Source organism: Notolepis coatsorum, assembly GCF_963971535.1.
Source record: "Notolepis coatsorum genome assembly, chromosome: 4".
Taxonomy (NCBI): Eukaryota; Metazoa; Chordata; class Actinopteri; order Aulopiformes; family Paralepididae; genus Notolepis; species Notolepis coatsorum.
In genome coordinates this window covers 7,110,403-7,131,287 of record NC_140168.1, presented here as the reverse complement: position 1 = coordinate 7,131,287, position 20,885 = coordinate 7,110,403, and the positions used below count along the sequence as shown (strand labels likewise).

The 20,885-nt window shown below is 41.0% G+C and overlaps 1 protein-coding gene across 1 annotated transcript in view; it reads right to left on the bottom strand.

The window, feature by feature from the left end:
* The window catches only part of LOC311227334 (mitochondrial adenyl nucleotide antiporter SLC25A24-like), a 40,884-nt gene that overhangs the window by 4,344 nt on the left and 15,655 nt on the right, over positions 1–20,885 (bottom strand). Inside the window, exons 5-9 of the mRNA XM_084312938.1 lie at positions 19,976–20,134; positions 18,991–19,143; positions 17,322–17,429; positions 14,979–15,146; positions 8,229–8,379 (exon numbers count right to left, since the gene is read on the bottom strand). Coding sequence (XP_084169064.1) covers positions 8,229–8,379; positions 14,979–15,146; positions 17,322–17,429; positions 18,991–19,143; positions 19,976–20,134 — 739 coding nt within the window. The remainder of the gene's footprint in view (positions 1–8,228; positions 8,380–14,978; positions 15,147–17,321; positions 17,430–18,990; positions 19,144–19,975; positions 20,135–20,885) is intronic.

Sequence of the window (20,885 nt, the reverse complement as noted above, 5' to 3'; positions counted from 1 at the left end):
GGAAACAATGCTAAACACTCAAAAAGGCCATTTATAAGATAGTTCCCCTTTAAATCAAATGAAACCTGTAGCGACATCGGGTACAAACAACGGAGCGCCACTTAGTGACCAAACCATGGCACCAGCGTTTCCGTTAGAACATATTCGTGCCGGTCTGGATGTCCTGCAAGATTTCTATCCCCGGACATATTCGAGAAATGCCGGTCAGCCTGGTTTTCCTTTTTACCGGCTGAATGCCACCATCGGCGCCAATGTTAACGTTAATATCGCCTAATCTATGTTTTAAATTATGGCTATGTGTCTAATCTGCCCATCGCATTATCAAAGACTATTTTCCAGTCGGTGCTGTCAAGGCTGTTTATCGCGTCGTTGCCGTTTCAGAGCAGTTAGAAAAGCCCCCGTTTTCAGATAAAAAACAGCTCTTTCTGGAGCATTCTATGAAAATAGTCTTTTAGTGGAATATTCCACAACGTTGATATTCGTCGGCCTTTTTATGAATAGTTTTCAAATAAACGCTAGATGATCAATATTATACGTGCACGCAAGCACATTACGGCCGCGCGCGGATAATCGCCCTGTTGATTTCCTCTCGGACTTTTAGTGAAACCGAAACAAGAAGACATTTCACAAAACAGCTTATAACTTCATCAAACTTACTCTGATTATCCTAACACTGATAACATAGAGTCCTTACCTGACATCAGATGGTATCCAACTGGTATATTCCAATTCCTGATCACCATTCGAAAAAATCGATACGTGTATGGATCCAACGCGATACTGTAGACTAGAACCTCATGATCAGCGGGGATCTGAGGTTCCAGAATGAACTGTGTCACTGGTAACCCTGGCTGGATCAGTGAACTGGAAAATGTGGATATAATGTCGCACCTCAGCCAGGAGAATTAAACTTTCCACTCGGGCCTGAACGCTCGACATTTCTGTTTCTGTTTTCTTTCACCACGGCATCAGCGGTCTCTGTGGTGGGCAGACAGACAGGCTCAAAAAAAGAAAGAAAAAAAGATTCACATCCGAGCGGCCAGGGTTTGAGTTATCACCTGAGAGCTATGGGGGCCCCCTGAATATTTTTTTTTACTATTTTTTTTCCTGGAATTGTGGCTGTTTTCGAAGTCATATTTAGAGGAATATCTCATTAGGATTAGTCTAATACTAAGTAATAATGACATCACACAACATTCTAATCATTAGACCAGGGGTGTCAAACTCATTTTCACAGAGGGCCACATCAGCATTATGGTTGCCCTCAAAGGGCCAAAGACTGTATTAATGTTAACCCTTAGAAGTCAACGGGGCCTATTGCTCCCGTGGGCGGAGAACAAAATAATTAGAATCTCTCACAAATGCTCAGGAAGTCCCGTTTTTCAAAAATCTGTAAAAATAGCACAAAGACAATTTCGAGTGCATAATAGTGTAATCTATATGTATCCTTACTTGCTAAACATAATACGACTTGTAAATATGTTTAATTCTTGCTCAATTGTATAGTTCTAAATATCCCTGTATTCCCCCGAAACTACAACGCGTCACGTACATGCACGCGCGCACACACACACAGCGCATAGGTGTTAATCACTGAGTGATCTAATATGCATATTCTTCAGCGCGAGAGGGGGGGGGGGGTTGTGTTTCTCACTGTCTGTCTTTGATAATATAATCTGAAGAGGTCCTGCATTATTATTATTATCATTCTCGAGAATACACGCGGACCCGACGGAACGTTAACTTATGAATAAAAAGTAGTCTAACATGCTTTTCATCCTCGCCCGTGTATATACCCACGTCGCGCTAAAACATCAACTACTGTATGAGTAGAGACAGAGTGCTTGTGTGTACGAGTTATGATGAGTTATCTCGCAGTTTTCTAGAGTAGAAAGGTGCGCCCAGTAGAGCACACACACACACACACAGAAGGAATTTCTTGTACAGCGAGTTGGGCGTTTTATTTATTTTATCACTTGTAGGCTACCATAGCGAAGGCTCATGGCAGCAACGTTAGTGGTTGAAACGTGATTCGAGAGTGATACCAAGTGGAAGGAAATATATCCTGTCATCAGTGCGTATAGCAGGTATCCTCGAAATTCTCCGCTATCTCCTCTGCAAGCTCCTGTCTGTCCGCCTGCACTGCTCCAACTGCCTGTGTCTGTCTACTGCTTTGGTCCAATCATATTCAGAGTCCCGTCAGAATCCCGCCCCCCCACCCACAGTCTGCGAATCAGAGGCAGAGTAGGGCGGGTCTTCACGAAATGCGTGTTGTCTCTTTCAACGGGTTGGAGTCAGAGCGAGAGTTGACAGCGCATATACAGGTAGTCTAATCTGCAGGTACTGTAGCGAGTAGCATAGTTTTGCCAGCAGGCAGTTAGTAGAAAAATATGGCATGTTCAAAGATGGCCAGTAAAATAAAAGTCAACAGTGAAAATCGCTGCAATAATAATTCTTTCTTTCTTTCTTTCTTTCTTTCTTTCTTTCTTTCTTTCTTTCTTTCTTTCTTTCTTTCTTTCTTTCTTTCTTTCTTTCTTTCTTTCTTTCTTTCTTTCTTTCTTTCTTTCTCTCTCTCTCTCTCTCTCTCTCTCTCTCTCTCTCTCTCTCTCTCTCTCTCTCATTCTAGAGAAATACAACCACAAATTGTTATTGGTTTGCTTCTTTTTCTTACAGTACTATATATACTGTACTTTACTGTATATACTGTACCATCCACTGTACTGAAACATCTCAATATAAGTAATCATGGTATGCTGCAAAAGGTGATATGGTATGTGATATGGTACAGTAATGTAAATACCATCTCTCTCTCTCTCTATCTCTCTCTCTCTCTCTCTCTCTCTCTCTCTCTGGCTTTATTGAGGAAGGGCACACCTCTATCAGCTGAGTAACAATGTTCATCAAAGTGTTGAGTGCTACAGTGTAGGTTAGTATATTAGGACAAGTGCATACCTACATGTATGACCTATATCTATCTACTACTTTTGGATATGAGCATTTTTTCAATACCCAACTATGTAGTGGCCGCTTGTCGCTAGGCTAGGCCTCCTGCTGGGTCCATTCACTGGAATAACAAAGGAATGACTGGGCCTTTGCTCCAGGTGTGAAATGGTTCTAGTGACAATGATCACATTGAATTCTGGGAGTGTAGTTCTCTCATCAGATAGCTGAATGAACTTGGATCTAGTTCAAAGTCCTATACTGAAAAGGTGTTAGGATTTTACCAGAATGTTTGATAGGACATTGATTGAAAACTATCGTCTCAAATTTGACAATTGATGGCTTATTTTGAAGGTATGAATCTGTAATTTTATATTATGTAACAAAAAAAAGGGGGAAATTCTCAGGAGGAGGAGCTATTTAGGTTAGACTTCTAAGGGTTAATGTAATGTAAAATAAATGTAGCTACTCATTTACATATTGTTAAACATGTTGTTTCTGTATTTATTACTTATTCAAGTTATACATATTGCATATGCATTTGCATAGATGTAAAAATATATGTTAGCTTATGTTATTTTAACAAATAATTTTAGTTTATCAGAACCCCATATTACTCCATCAATCAATGATCAAACCATTCAAGTAAATAACAAAGAAGAATATCATCAAATACAAGCTATGACATTAAGTTTGTTCAAAACCTTTTTGTCACAGTCAAGAAGGGCAGAACTAACAACTGAGCTGCAAAGAACACGTGGGACAGATGTAGCAGATGTTACAAAAACAAATGGCTGCACACAACCTTGCAGAGGCCACTAATGGAAGATAGTTTAATTAACTTTAATGAACAGATTGCAGAATGGGTACAGTACAGTACAGCTCAATACACACAATTGTTAAGGGAATGCAGACCAGAGAAAGACTTTCGACTTGTTTACTTCAGGGTCCCCCATTTTCAATTCATCATAACATATATGACATACACGACATACAGATAGACAGTACAGATACATTTATGACATACCAGATTTGCAAATACAGTACTGTTTGTGATACAAAAGGAGTCCAGAAATGAGAGAAGAGAAGAAGTACCCAGAGACAGATCTACAGTATTGGTACAGTATATTATCCTGTAAAACAATAAAGTCGTGATGACAGAAGTTGGCTATAAGAGAATAGTCTACACACTAGATCAATATGTCTGCAGATGTGCTATACAAGCTCATAAGATAAGAGTGTAATACCTTATTAGGTAGCAGTCTATTCAAAGGTTAAAACAAGGTTTCCCCCAGTAGATTAGGCTTATATTAAGCTACTCTCCCAATCTAATTTATATTATCACAAGAAATAAGAATTCTAGATCCAAAATTGAGTCAGTTGTTGTCTACAGCGGTGACTTCTCTTTCTTTCTGCCCTCCTCAGTTCCTCTCTACAGGGGTGTCAAACTCATTTTCACAGAGCAGCGGTGACTTCTCTTTCTTTCTACCCTCCTCAGTTCCTCTCTTAACAGGGGTGTCAAACTCATTTTCACAGAGGGCCACATCAGCATTATGGTTGCCCTCAAAGGGCCAAAGACCGTATTAATGTTAATGTAATGTAAAATAAATGTAGCTACTCATTTACATATTGTTAAACATGTTGTTTCTGTATTTATTACTTATTCAAGTTATACATATTGCATATGCATTTGCATAGATGTAGAAATATATGTTAGCTTATGTTATTTTAACAAATAATTTTAGTTTATCAGAACCCCATATTACTCCATCAATCAATGATCAAACCATTCAAGTAAATAACAAAGAAGAATATCATCAAATACAAGCTATGACATTAAGTTTGTTCAAAACCTTTTTGTCACAGTCAAGAAGGGCAGAACTAACAACTGAGCTGCAAAGAACACGTGGGACAGATGTAGCAGATGTTACAAAAACAAATGGCTGCACACAACCTTGCAGAGGCCACTAATGGAAGATAGTTTAATTTGATTGATTGATTGAAAAGTTTATTAACAGATTGCAGAATGGGTACAGTACAGTACAGCTCAATACATACAATTGTTAAGAGGATGCAGACCTGAGAAAGACTTTCGTCTTGTTTACATCAGGGTCCCCCATTTTCAATTCATCATATGACACACATGACATACAGATAGACAGTACTGCTACATCTATACATTTATGACATACCAGATTTTCAAATACAGTACTGTTTGTGATACTAAAAAAATCCAGAAGAAGAGTATATACATTTGACATAGAAACTGTGCATTGGGGGAGGTTGGGTAGGTGGGGTGGGGCTGTACATTGGAGGGGGGGGGGGGGGGGGGGGGGGGGGGGTTGGGTAGGGGGGGGGGGACACTGTACATTGGAATACTGACATACATTTGACATGGAAACTGTACATTGTAGGAGGTTGGGTAGGTGGGGTGGGGTTGGGTGGGGCTGTACATTGGAATACTAACAAAGCCATGCTTGGTCTTTATTGTACAACTGGGTTAGGACATTTGTAGGGGCCAGTTTTGAATTGCAGTCTCCCGTAGGTGTTCTTTGAGAGTGTTTTTGAAGGTGGGTAGTGATTTACATTCCTTTACAGCTTTGGGTAGGGCGTTCCACATTGTTGTGGCATAATTGCGAAACGTGTTTAGTCCCTTGTTTGAGCCGAATCTGGGTTTTACATGATTTGTGGAGCTCCCTCTGGTGTTGTGATCGTGGTATTCACTGACCTTTGGGAAGTATTTTGACATGTACATGGGTACCTTGGTCGTGTAGTGTATCTTGTAGACCAGGCCCATTGCAAGTTGCTGTACTCTGTTGTCTACTCTAAGCCATCCTAGGTTGGCAAAGTGTGCAGGGGTGAGGTGGGTTCTAGGAGTCAGGTCAAGCAGTAGTCTGACTAGTTTGTTTTGAGATGTTTGTAATTTGGTTTTTAGTGCCTTTGAGGTGCTTTGGTACCATGAGGTGCAAGCATAGTCGTTAACTTTAATTAACAGATTGCAGAATGGGTACAGTACAGTACAGCTCAATACACACAATTGTTAAGGGAATGCAGACCAGAGAAGGACTTTCGACTTGTTTACTTCATCAAGGTCCCCCATTTTCAATTCGTAATGAAATTGCTATTATGTGTCTGCATGAACACACAACTGTAACTGTACTCAAAAATAACAAAATAAGGGTTGTCTCAGTTCACAACTATATTGGTCAAGTTTTGGGTGGGACTTGTTTGCGTCCCTACAGCTTCTTATTCAATTGAGCGAGATGCTCGGTTATGTCACACAGCCAGCTTGCATCTGACAGTTCAGACAATATTTCTTCAAGTTTGTTACCTATTCCGCCTGGATCTTTTTTGTATTTTGGGCTGTAAAATTGTCAAAGAATGTCTGAGGAGTAAGTGCTTTTGGCTTTTTTCCTTTGTTACTTCATCAATACCTCAGATGTTCAACACACATGTATGTGTAAGAATGTGTAATAACTAAGGCTGTCAAAGCTTTATTAACGCATTAACCCACAATTATTTTAACGCCGCAATTTTTTTACCGGCGCTCTTGGGGGGCCACATCAAATGACGTGGCGGGCCGCATTTGGCCCGCGGGCCATGAGTTTGACACCTATGCATTAGACTATTGTGTGATGTCATTATTCAGGCTCATTCTTAACCATCAATATTTGTTCATTTTCTTACTCACCTCTGATATATAATGCCATATTTACTTATTTGCATTTTGCATCTGAAAAAATACAACAATTTAATTTGAAAAATTAGACCAAATTTATGAACTTGAATTAACATTTATTTGTCTCTGCACTTATAAATCAAAAACTAACAAAATAATCTAATGGAAAATAAATAGTTGTATGGCACAACAGCAGCATTTATCAGGATACAGTAAGTAACATTATCATCTGATAATAAAATGAACATAAAATAAATACTTGTATAAATCAAAATAAATAATGTTATAAACAAATGTGCACAGGTAATCAAGAACTGTATGAAAAATAGTAGCAGCATCTTCTTAGAACAACAAGAAGAAAAGTAACTACTGCAGCATGTCACCGACATGCAGACTGGAAGAGCCGGGATTCAAACCACTGACCTCTTTTATCCAAAGCGAGTAGTGACGACTATATTCTCTTCCTCAACTTCTTGCTCTGAGAGCTAGTCACAGTCCCATTCATCCACTGCTCTGCCAAATGGGCTCCAAATGATTTATTTAACAATATCTTGGCGTTTTTACATGGAAGGCAGCCAATGCATCCCTCCTTGGCAAATAACCAGTCATATTTATTTTTCCAAAAGTTCCACTGACTCGGACCCCAGCATTGTGGTGGTTGAGTAGCAGCGCAGTCCAGGTCTAGTGGTGGAGACTCGGGTCTGGCAGTGGCAACCGGCGCGGTAACAATAACAGGTGCACTGCGCACAGGAGCAGCAGAGCTAACACTAGTACTAGCACTAGCAGTGTCAACTTCAGTGACAGTAGCGCTGCTAGCTGCTGCACTAACAGCGTCAGTCTTTGGCCTTTTTATAAAACCAAAGCTGTCCAGCTTTGTACAGCCTTGCGGCGGGTTGAGCCTTTTTTTTTTTCTTTCTTTTTGGCGGCATGTGGCGTACTGTTTAGTGTTTATGTTTTTAGTTGCAGGACACAGACCGGCAGCTTTCTGTTTACAGCAGCTGCTTGCTGCTTCTTCTTCACTAGGTTGCAGTAGCGTTAAACTTATGGGCGACGCATAGCGGCTTGGAGGTGAAATGCAGCCTATTCCACAACATTAATTACTCAGTTCTTTTAAAAACTGAAAAGAAAAATATGATCTATTAACAATTTATTTAGGTAACATAAATAATACTAATTCGTAAAAAAAAAAAAAAAAAAATATTATATAAATTTTTTGAGAGACCCCCACAGGGGCTCTTGACTATGGGGGCTCAGACTATAGCTATGGGGGCTGAGCCCCCATTGGCCCCCTCATAATTCGAACACTGCGAGCGGCGCCATCCGCGCTTTATCAGCGTGAAGCAACATGTAATGATTGTTTTGTTCATCGCATAGGCTATTTAATTTGAGCCTATTTTAATACAATTCAAATAATAAAATTGTGCTTAGAGAAATTATTTTTACCGGACATTATGACCGGAGATATTTAAATATTCGGACTTCAACATATTTTGCCGGTCAAAAACCGGTAATTACCGGCTAACGGAAACGCTGCATGGCACTGCAACTAAATAACAACACAGAAATACAATAGGCAGGCACATTTGTGACCATTACGAGCTGTGCTTACCTTGCGCCTGCATGCGCGTGCGTATCAGAGCCAGGGGATAGCTGGACAGCTGGCCACAGGTGCTGGAGATGGTTCCACAGCCGAGCAGCACCAGGATTCCCGGGTTGGCCGTGTCTTTGGCGTAGTGAGACAACCAGGCGTTCTTCAGACTCTGGGGGGGCGTAGGAGAAGGACAGGATGAGAGATAGAGCTACGTACGTCAGGGTAGGGCTGGGTGATATGGCCTCTAAATGATATCACAATATCTTTTGGCTCTATCACGATACATATCGCGATATTTTGACATTTCCTCTAAAGCATTTAAACATGCTTGATTTAACCCTTTGATTGATAGGACACATAGTATAACTGTAGATTGTATAGCATAGCATTGTATAGTAGTGTACATAAGACCCAGTGCCTCATCCGTAGCTAACATTGTATTGCACTATCGCAGGACCTTAGCATGTCTTTTACCATGCTTATGTACATTATACCTGTTATGTCTTATTCTTATTACTTGTATTATTGCACAAATGTCTTATTCTCATTCCTATTCTTATTACTTGTATTATTGCACAAATGTCTTATTCTCATTCCTATTCTTATTACTTGTATTATTGCACAAATGTCTTATTCTCATTCCTATTCTTATTACTTTTTTTTGCGGACCTCCCAAACTTTCAAACTTTAGACTGTTTTCTTTATACGTTTTTCTTTTTCTTTCTTTCTACCACAAGACGCGGCCACTGATGGGTCCATGGGACTTGGATAAGTCCTGTGGACCCAACTCTGGCCACTGACCACATGAGCGAACGGGTACATACGCACACAATACACGGCCACTGATGGATCCGTGGGACTTGGTAAAGCACTATGGACCCAACTATGACCACTGATAAAAACGTAACTACACTAGCATTATAAGACCTAAACATTGCTACCTACCATACAAGTGCATTGGTTTAGTGCACTTCCGGTTGCCACTGAGCGGAAATGTTTGTGCGGACCTGTTCTCCCAAACTGGTAAGCAAATGACTGTTTTTACGTTATTTTCATTTTTACTTTACTATTATTATTATTATTATTATTATTATTATTATTTTTTTTTTTTTAACATTGATCTTAACTGATCACTATGACTTTATTGCTTTTATCGTTATATATGCCTATAATTGTGTACAGCACTTTGAGCTGCATGACATGTATGAAAGGTGCTTTATAAATACTTACTTACTTACTTACTTACTTACTTGTATTATTGCACAAATGTCTTATTCTCATTCCTATTCTTATTACTTGTATTATTGCACAATCGCTGCGGGCATGACCCCCGCATTTCACTGTTTGCTTGTATGCCGTGACAAATAAAACTCTTGACTTGACTTGACAGTCATGACCAATATGATGATTATAATAGTCCCTGTGACATATGTCCCTGCATTAAACCATGAAGATGCTTTCAAAAATAATTAAATTAAAAGTTTCTAAAAATCGAAGAGTATAGTCTACTGACACACTAGTAAGTTGGGCGAGTGTGTGTGATTTATTTTCTGTGAGAGGGAGAGGGGAAAGCACTACGCTAAAGTAAGTCTCATCTCAGCCACGGAGGCTTAGAAACTGACGTGAGGGTTTGTGCAAAACATCACAATGTCCACGATACGTTTAAAAAGTTAATCGTTAATGAACTGTACCCGATATTTATCTAATATCGTCATATCGCCCACCCCTATGTCAGGGTACTACCTTATTTTACTCTGGAATTGTAGCACGATTCAAGACCCATCCGCAGTACTAATACACTCAGGTCCTACACACACACACACACACACACACACACACACACACACACACACACACACACACACACACACACACACACACACACACACACACACACACACACACACACACACACACACACACACACACACACACACACACACACACACACACACACACACACACACACACACACACACACACACACACACACACACACACACACACACACACACACACACACACACACACACACACACACACACACACACACACACACACACACACACACACACACACACACACACACACACACACACACACACACACACACACACACACACACACACACACACACACACACACACACACACACACACACACACACACACACACACACACACACACACACACACACACACACACACACACACACACACACACACACACACACACACACACACACACACACACACACACACACACACACACACACACACACACACACACACACACACACACACACACACACACACACACACACACACACACACACACACACACACACACACACACACACACACACACACACACACACACACACACACACACACACACACACACACACACACACACACACACACACACACACACACACACACACACACACACACACACACACACACACACACACACACACACACACACACACACACACACACACACACACACACACACACACACACACACACACACACACACACACACACACACACACACACACACACACACACACACACACACACACACACACACACACACACACACACACACACACACACACACACACACACACACACACACACACACACACACACACACACACACACACACACACACACACACACACACACACACACACACACACACACACACACACACACACACACACACACACACACACACACACACACACACACACACACACACACACACACACACACACACACACACACACACACACACACACACACACACACACACACACACACACACACACACACACACACACACACACACACACACACACACACACACACACACACACACACACACACGCTGCCCAGCATGCATCGTATGCTTTCCCACTAGCCTGACTGTCCTGATTGTGATTATGTGGTTATGCGATTTATGATTATGTATATGTGTGCCTGCCATATGTGTGCCTGGCTATACGGTGCGTATACATGTATTGCTTTGATTTGTCCCTGTACACTGTTTTTTTTTTTTTTTTTTATAGATGCATGAATGCCTAGTGAGTGAATGTACAGAATATGTTTTAAACTGTTTTTATATTAGCTTTAATGTCCTTCTATTTTTCTGTTTATTTTCTGGCTTAAACATTGTAGCCCATGGACTACAACTGAAAACTAGCAACCCTGCTAATGTTGGCATATTTACAGTTTTTAATTTGTGTATTTATTTATAAATGTATAACTGTTGATTGATATGCACTGTCCCTGATCAAATAAACTGAGTAAACTAAACTAAACTAAACGAGTAGTCCGACAATTTGTAACTAAACTAAACTAAACGAGTAGTCCGACAATTTGTAATGAGCAGCCCTACAGTGTAACTGTATCACATTATACTATGAATCAGTGTTGTTTTATTTTCATGTCGTACCGTCTAATGGCCAATCCCACATGTGATTACATCATGACACACTTATTACAACATTTAAGACGTGGTCTTCACGGACACACAGCATAATAATAATAATAATAATAATAATAATAATAATAATAATAATAATAATAATAATAATAATAATAATAATAATAATAATAATAATAAAGGTAACCAATATAATACAGAACCTCCATTTATAAAACATGTGTTTTCTTAGTGTCCATTATCTAAATAATCCACAAAGGCAAACGTTTCCTTCTAGTATACATTTTTCAGTATTTCCGAGTCTTCTATTATTCTTCTTCTACATTTACATTTACATTTAGTCATTTAGCTGACGCTTTTATCCAAAGCGACTTACAAGTTCTGTACGACAAGCCATCAGGAAGGGCACAACTCTATCAGCTGAGTAACAATGTTCATCAAAGTGTTGAGTGCTACAGTGTAGGTTAGTTTATTAGGACAAGTGCATGACAGTATGGTTAGTTAGGGTTAGATTATTATTATTTTTTTTTTTTTTTTTATTCAGATAATGGTTGAAGAAGTGCGTCTTTAGTCGACGGCGAAAGATTGGACGTGTTTCGGCTGTCCTAACTGGGGTGGGTAGTTCATTCCACCATTGTGGGGCAAGGACTGAGAATAGGCGACTTCTCTTTGATGACCCTCCCGGAGCTTGGATAGGAGTAGGTCTGAGGCGGCCAGAAGATGCAGAGCGTAGGGGTCTTGAGGGTGTGTAGTTAGAGACCATTGACCGGAGGTAGGCGGGAGCAGTTCCCTTTGCCGCACGGTATGCTAGGTCGAGGGCCTTGAAGCGGATTCTACAATCAAGATATTCACTATTTATCTGATCAAACAAACCCTTTCGCTGAACGTGATGCAGAGGGCCGTATACATCCAGTTTCCAAATGTAAAGGCAATATTCCAGACCTAATCTGGGCACACAAAGGTCTTTTCATTATATTTCACATAATTCTCAGTACTGAACTTGTTTTTAAAGAGCCCATATTATGGTAATTTACCAGTTCAATATTTCCATTTTTCATGGCCTATTTACAAACATTTGCAAGTCAAAAAGCACCTAGTTACAGGCTGTGTGCAGCAAGTCAGACTCCCTCAGTCCTCATAACTACCTTCCTCAAACTATAGTCTACCTATATAACTTTGCACAATAATGCTGTATACACCGTATATATATATTGTATGTATATATATATATATATTTATTGTATATAGCAAGTAAGGCTACACAGACACCTCACCCCCCCCCCCCCCCCCCCCCTCACTGACTGATTGAACTGTCAGTTTTTTACTACCATATTTAAACTATTGTCTGGAAGTCTGGGGTAATTCTTATCGTTCCACTATATCACCTCTTTATATACTGCAAAAAAAAGGCCATTAGGATTGTGTACAATGCTAAGTACAACCAACACTCTACCCCATTGTTTTTACAAGCATCAGCTTTTAAATCATAATGGGACTTGATCATACTCAGAACTGCCGAAATCATGTTCAAAGCTTCACACAACTCTCTTCCAACCCCCATCCATTATTGGTTCACTGAGAGGATAGGCACCAGGAATTATAATCTCAGAGGGAAACAGAAACTTCAGCAACCGGGTGTAAGAACCACTCTCAAATCTATGTCTGTTTGTGGAGTGAGATTATGGAATGGATTGGACGAGGAGGTTAAACTGAGTAAAAACATAAACCAGTTTAAAGAAAAAAAAAGAAAAAAAAAAAGGAATATTGGAAAGGTATAAGGAGGAGGGAGAACATGACGTTTGGCATTAGAAGGAATATGTTATATAGAATATGTATTAACTAGCTCATGTATGTCTTGTTGAGATGTCGGGGGAATGTGGGAAACAGAGCTATGTTACATGTTGTATGTAATTGATGGTCAGGGTGTGGGGAATGGAAATTCACAAGCTTAGCTTCTTCCATCCCCCTTTTCAAACCATTAAGTGGGGTCTGTTGTTACTGTTGTCTATTGTAATGTTTTGCGGTGGTTATTGTACTGTTTTGTCGTTGTCTTGTATTGTATAGGTTGCATGGTTTGAAATAAATAAATGAAACTCAAAAACTGTGAACACTACACAGACTGACTGCTGCTGTGACATTACTACACTACTATTTACTTTGACTAGTATCATATCATCAATTACTATGTAATTGTAATTACATTTACATTCGGTAATTTAGCCGACACTTTTATCCAAAGCGATTTACAAGTTCTGGATAACAACAAGTCAGCAGGAAGAGGGTGCAACTCTGGCAGCTAAGGGTCAGAAACATTGTTCGTCAAACACCACACTACAGAAGGTTAACCCTTTCACTAACACACTACAGACAGTTAACCCTTTCACTACAGAAGGTTAACCCTTTCACTACCACACTACAGACAGTGAACCTTTTCACTACCACACTACATACGGTTAACCCTTTCACTACCACACTACAGACGGTTAACCCTTTCACTACCACACTACAGAAGGTTAACCCTTTCACTATCACACTACAGACAGTTAACCCTTTCACTACAGAAGGTTAACCCTTTCACTACCACACTACAGAAGGTTAACTCTTTCACTACCACACTACAGACGGTTAACCCTTTCACTACCACACTACAGAAGGTTAACTCTTTCACTACCACACTACAGAAGGTTAACCCGTTCACTATCACACTACAGACAGTTAACCCTTTCACTACAGAAGGTTAACCCTTTCACTACCACACTACAGAAGGTTAACTCTTTCACTACCACACTACAGACGGTTAACCCTTTCACTATCACACTACAGAAGGTTAACCCGTTCACTATCACACTACAGACAGTTAACCCTTTCACTACAGAAGGTTAACCCTTTCACTACCACACTACATACGGTTAACCCTTTCACTGCCACACTACAGACGGTTAACCCTTTCACTGCCACACTACAGACGGTTAACCCTTTCACTACCACACTACAGACGGTTAACCCTTTCACTACCACACTACAGAAGGTTAACCTTTTCACTACCACACTACATACGGTTAACCCTTTCACTGCCACACTACAGACGGTTAACCCTTTCACTGCCACACTACAGACGGTTAACCCTTTCACTGCCACACTACAGACGGTTAACCCTTTCACTGCCACACTACAGACGGTTAACCCTTTCACTACCACACTACAGACTGTTCGGTAGTGAAAGGGTTAAGGAAAACTTAAGTGCACTGTACTGTGGAACACACTTGACATGGCAGCGGCCACATACATGTATATATCACTAAGCGTACATACCTCATAGACAGCTAGGTCTATGCCAGCGTAGGGGATGATGCCTATCAGATTTGGAACGTAGCCCTTGTAAAACGCCCTCAGGCCCTCCTTCTTCAGAATCTGCTTGGCACAGTCGAACATTCCACCATACTGACCGGTCCTCCTCAAGGTCAGCCTGGTCTTCATCACCTGAACAGAGTGGAAACACACAGAGAACAACAACAACAGAAGGAGGGCTCGTCTTCATCACCTGAACAGAGTGGAAACACACAGAGAACAACAACAACAGAAGGAGGGCTCGTCTTCATTCCCGCTTGGCAACAACAATCCCATTTTTGCTTCAATAGAAATGATTGAAGAGAAGTGAGATGAACTGAAAGCGTATATTAGATATAACAGATGTTGTTGGCAAAGTCTTCCTTTGGGGATATAATTTGGGGACACAAAAAAGGTAATAGATCGCAATATATGTCATCGCAATATATGTCATTGCAATATATGTCATCTAGGGCTGTCTTAAATACGTCGAAGCTTCGTTCGATGGGCATGGGATTCGAATATGAAAATAAAATTCGATTATGTAAAAAAATATATACCGGTATATGATTTTTTTTCTTCTTTTTTTTTTGCAAAATCAACTCTGCCTCTCTTTGTTAACTACAACAAGCAATGCTGTTTGTTATTTAAGATGAGGTCGGACTCGGCACTGACAGATTTGTGTTCATTGTGCTGCTTTTATAAAGCCTCACATGACGGTTTACAATATTTCATGGAAGCAAAGTGTTTAGTTAGTCTAAGATTTAAAAAGGTTTAAACTTTACAGCACTGACAAAGTTGAACAAAGTGCTGTACAATTCCCATAACATAAAAAAAAATGTAATTTAAAGATTTTTTATTTTTTTTTATATAATTGTTTTTCCGATTCGTTTATTTCGAAGCTTCGAATTAAAATTGAATCTCGGCCCGATGCTTCGAATTCCAAAAAAAAAATCGAATATCAGCCCTAATGTCATCGCAATATGGTCATCGCAATAATAGTCATCACAATAGCAATATGTTTAAAATCACAATACTCCTGTATTGTGACATAAGATATGGTGATAAAATACCCACCCCGACTTCTTCCACTCAGTCACTAGGCCCCCGGGAATACAGTGTGTGATTACAGTACTGTTTATCTGTATGTCATGTATGTCATAAATGTTACGATGAGTTGAAAATGGGGGACCCTGATGTAAACAAGACGGAAATGTCTTTCTCTGGTCTGCATCCCCTTAACACTTTGGCTGCCATGGGTTAAATTCATTATCAACCGTAGGTTGCCGGCTCTATTTGTCTATAGAGAAAGTCCCCTTCTTTGCAGGGCTATAACTTTTTAAATTCTATTGCTACATTGCCATTATTAGGGCCCATTCAAAGTCCTATATGTATTGTTCATTGTGTAGCAACGTTAAACTTTTTCATTCACATATTCATAGTAAAGTATGGTCTAATGTATAAGTATGTTTTCATCTCTTTCTGCAGCTTTCTCCAGAACGTGATCTATAGCCCCAAATACATTATATTGATGATGCAATACAGTTTTATGGCAATCAGCGCGATATAAAAAATTCCAACTAGACGTACTTCTAGAAGTTACTACACGTCATCTGATGTTGACCGGATGGGCTAGGGGGCGTTTATAATTCCGTGGGCAGCGTTATACCAATCATCTAATGTGGGTCAAATGTTGATAATAGCAGTTAGTATCGAAGACGGTAACGTTGCACGCTAAAACTCACCCCAGTCTCCGCGCGCCGTTGGGCGATCATCGTAGAGTAGACATTTTATCATTATGGGATGTAGATTTACCCGGTCCATTTCCAGCTTGTATAATGGTATATACGTCCAAATCATGTTGTTTATCGAGTTATTGGCAATCGATCGCTATGTAGTTTGTCGAGATCAAGTCCCGGGACCTATTAGCGAGTGCCCGGAAGTAATACGGCTGTCCAGCACAACCTCTACGGCACTTCCTGTTAAGCGATTGCGCCGATCGGCCACCAGATGGCGCTCCTGAACCGCCAGAGAGCTCAGTGGGTCCTCCTGGTGGATCTCAGGCCAGCGGAGGGGACATATGAATCCGATCCCAGATTTTTGAAATATTGATATTAAAGATGCTGTAAAGCGTCTTCGGCAACTTGAGCATGGCCGGGAATGACGTGTTTAAGCGTTTCCCGGCACCCAAAGTGTTAACAATTGTGTGTATTATTGAGCTGTACTGTATTGTACCCATTCTGCAATCTGTTAATAAAGTTTTCAATCAATCAATTCAATTAATCAATCAATCAATTAGACAGTGATGATCTACACAGGACGCCGTACCTCCAGGGGGTATAAGACCGTCTGAGCTGTGGCCCCGGCCAGAGAGCCTGCCATGAACCTCTGGTGCATCTGAATCTGACCGCCCTCCGACGTCAACAGCTTCTTATACTGCAACAGGAGACACACAACAACCATCAGGCCATCAGAACACTGAACACTGAACTCTCCACACACACACAAGTACACATGAGCACACACACACACACACACACAATCGCTTTAAACAATCACTTTAAACAAAATGTCACTTTAAACAAAATGGAAAGGTCACTTTAAAGGTGAGGAATATAAAGGTCACTTTAAGGAAAGAACCGATGTGGTTCTTGTATAGTATAGTTTAGATATAGTAAGTGTAGCATTTACATTTATATTTAGTCATTTAGCTGACACTTTTATCCAAAGCGACTTACAAGTTCTGTACGACAAGTCATCAGGAAGGGCACAACTCTATCAGCTGAGTAACAATGTTCATCAAAGTGTTGAGTGCTACAGCGTAGGTTAGTTTATTAGGACAAGTGCATGACAGTAAGGTTAGTTAGGGTTAGATTTTAGCATAATGACAGAATTAAAACTGTATATTGTATAGTAGTGTACATAGGACCCAGTGCCTATTTTTATCATGCACATCTTATGTCTTCTTATTTACCTGTTTTTATGTCTATTTTATTATTAGTATTATTGCACAATCAATGCGGGCATGACCACCCGCATTTCACTGTATGCCCTAGTATGTATGTGACAAATGTAAACCTCTTGAATCTTGAATGGTGACAATAACTCATCTATAACCATCATTTGAATCGTTATATATATATAAAAGATAGTAAATATGTACAATGGGGCCTACTGTATCACAGAGGAAATGTACATTTTAGCATTTTGTACTTTCGTTGTGTATATTGTATATTTTGTAATAGTGTAGTATTTTTTACTGTATGAAGCACAATCTCAGGAGGCTCATACAGAACCAAGCATTGCACTGTAACGTACATGTAACTTACACGTGATGAATAATACAAAACTTGAAACTTGAACTACACAGGCATGGCATGGCCAGGAGGGAGAGGAGAGAGAGAAGGAGGGAGAGGAGAGAGAGAAAAGGAGGGAGAGGAGAGAGAAGGAGGGAGGAGAGAGAGAGAAGGAGAGAGAGGAGAGAGAGATGAGAGAGAGAATGAGGGAGAGGAGAGAGGGAGAGGAGAGAGAGAGGAGGGAGAGGAGAGAGAGAAGGGGGAGAGGAGAGAGAGGGGGGAGAGGAGAGAGAGAAGGAGGGAGAGGAGAGAGAGAAAGAAAGGAGGGAGAGGAGAGGGTGAGGAGAGAGAGAGAAAGAGAGAAGGAGGGAGAGGAGAGAGAGAGAAAGAGAGAAGGAGGGAGAGGAGAGAGGAGGGAGAGGAGAGAGAGAAGGAGGGAGAGGAGAAAAAGAGAAGGAGGGAGAGGAGAGAAAAAAAGGAGGGAGAGGAGAGAGAGAAGGAGGGAGAGGAGAGAGAGAAAAAGAGAAGGAGGGAAAGGAGAGAGAGAAAGAGAGAAGGAGGGAGAGAGAGAGAAGGAGGGAGAGGAGAGAGAGAAAGAGAGAAGGAGGGATAGGAGAGAGAGAAGGAGAGAGAGGAGAGAGACAAATTAAGACAAATAAAAGCTAAATGAGTTAAGAGAAAATAAATAAACTCAGGCTTACTTGCTCATAGGCCATGAATTTGATGGACGTCTCCGGGGCGATCTTCAACACGTTGACCCCGTTGCCCCTCCACAGGGACCTCACGCCCCCCTCTGCGATCATCTGCTTGAAGCCACCCGTCAGGCTGATCCGGTTGGACTTGGAGGAGTGGACCTGCGACACACGGAGAGAATGTCCCTTCCTGGTTACATAGCGAGTCACTACCACACTACAGAAGGTTAACCCTTTCACTACCACACTACAGACGGTTAACCCTTTCACTACCACACTACAGACGGTTAACCCTTTCACTACCACACTACAGAAGGTTAACCCTTTCACTACCACACTACAGACGGTTAACCCTTTCACTACCACACTACAGACGGTTAACCCTTTCACTACCACACTACAGAAGGTTAACCCTTTCACTACCACACTGCAGAAGGTTAACCCTTTCACTACCACACTACAGACGGTTAACCCTTTCACTACCACACTACAGACGGTTAACCCGTTCACTACCACACTACATACGGTTAACCCTTTCACTACCACACTACAGACGGTTAACCCTTTCACTACCACACTACATACGGTTAACCCTTTCACTACCACACTACAGACGGTTAACCCTTTCACTACCACACTACAGAAGGTTAACCCTTTCACTACCACACTACAGAAGGTTAACCCTTTCACTACCACACTACAGACGGTTAACCCTTTCACTACCACACTACAGAAGGTTAACCCTTTCACTACCACAACACAGACGGTTAACCCTTTCACTACCACACTACAGAAGGTTAACCCTTTCACTACCACACTACAGACGGTTAACCCTTCCACTACCACACTACAGACGGCTGGAGGAGTGGACCTGCGACACGGAGAGAACGTCCCTCCCTTCCTAGTTACATAGCGAGTCTGCTATTCAATTCAATTGAAAAATGTAAACCAACGTGTGTGGCACGTTGAGTCACTTTGTTTGGTGATGTTTCACCTGCATGAAGACCTTCACCCTGTCCAGAGGGGCGGTGCCGGTGCGAGAGACCGCCCCTGCCACCGCGCCGGCCGCCAGCTGCTTCCACCAGATCCCCGACGTCTTTTCCTCCTCCGTGAATTCATCGGGGATGGAGAGACTGTCCCCTATATCCAGCACCTGGCGGCCAGGGGGAGAAAGCGGACACAGATTCACTCACTCTCCTTATTAAAAAGAAACTGGATGGGTGCACTTGTTTTGACACACAAACAAGTCTCGTCCCAGGCCTGGGGGGTGGAGACGACCATGTGGAACCTCCTGATATGGCGACGGGGTCGTCTCGAGATAAGTTCACAGTCAAGCTAAAAATGTATGTAATAATAACATTGTCAGTGAAAACGACTTGGCGATCCATTGTGAACTCACGGTGACTGCTTGTTCTTTCACACGTGTGGTAAATAATAGTTCCCCCTGGACTTGACTACACTACATTTTATTCAATTTATTTTTTTTAATAGTCCTGCCAGTCTCCACATTCGATTTTCATGTCAGAGTCGAAAAATATATATATAATTTTCTTTTTTATTATTATATTTTTTTTTCTTTTTAAGTGAAGCAAACTAAACTAAACTTTTTATATTTAATAATAATAATAATAATAATAAATTGTATTTATAAAACGCTTTTCAGGAACCCAAAGACGCTGACAATGAGCAAAACAAATGAACAGAGAAACAAAGAACCACAGGGATTAAGCAACAGTGTGAAGACGCAGGACATACAACCAACGGGTAACAAGTAGCAGATACAGAGTCCAGTAGGGGAGGAGTCAGGGAAGTGAGGAAACCGAGGGGAGGGGGGGGGGGAGGGGGGGGGGCAGATTTAGAGGCAGCCTAATCTGCATAGCCTAATTGATCTAGCAAGATGCACA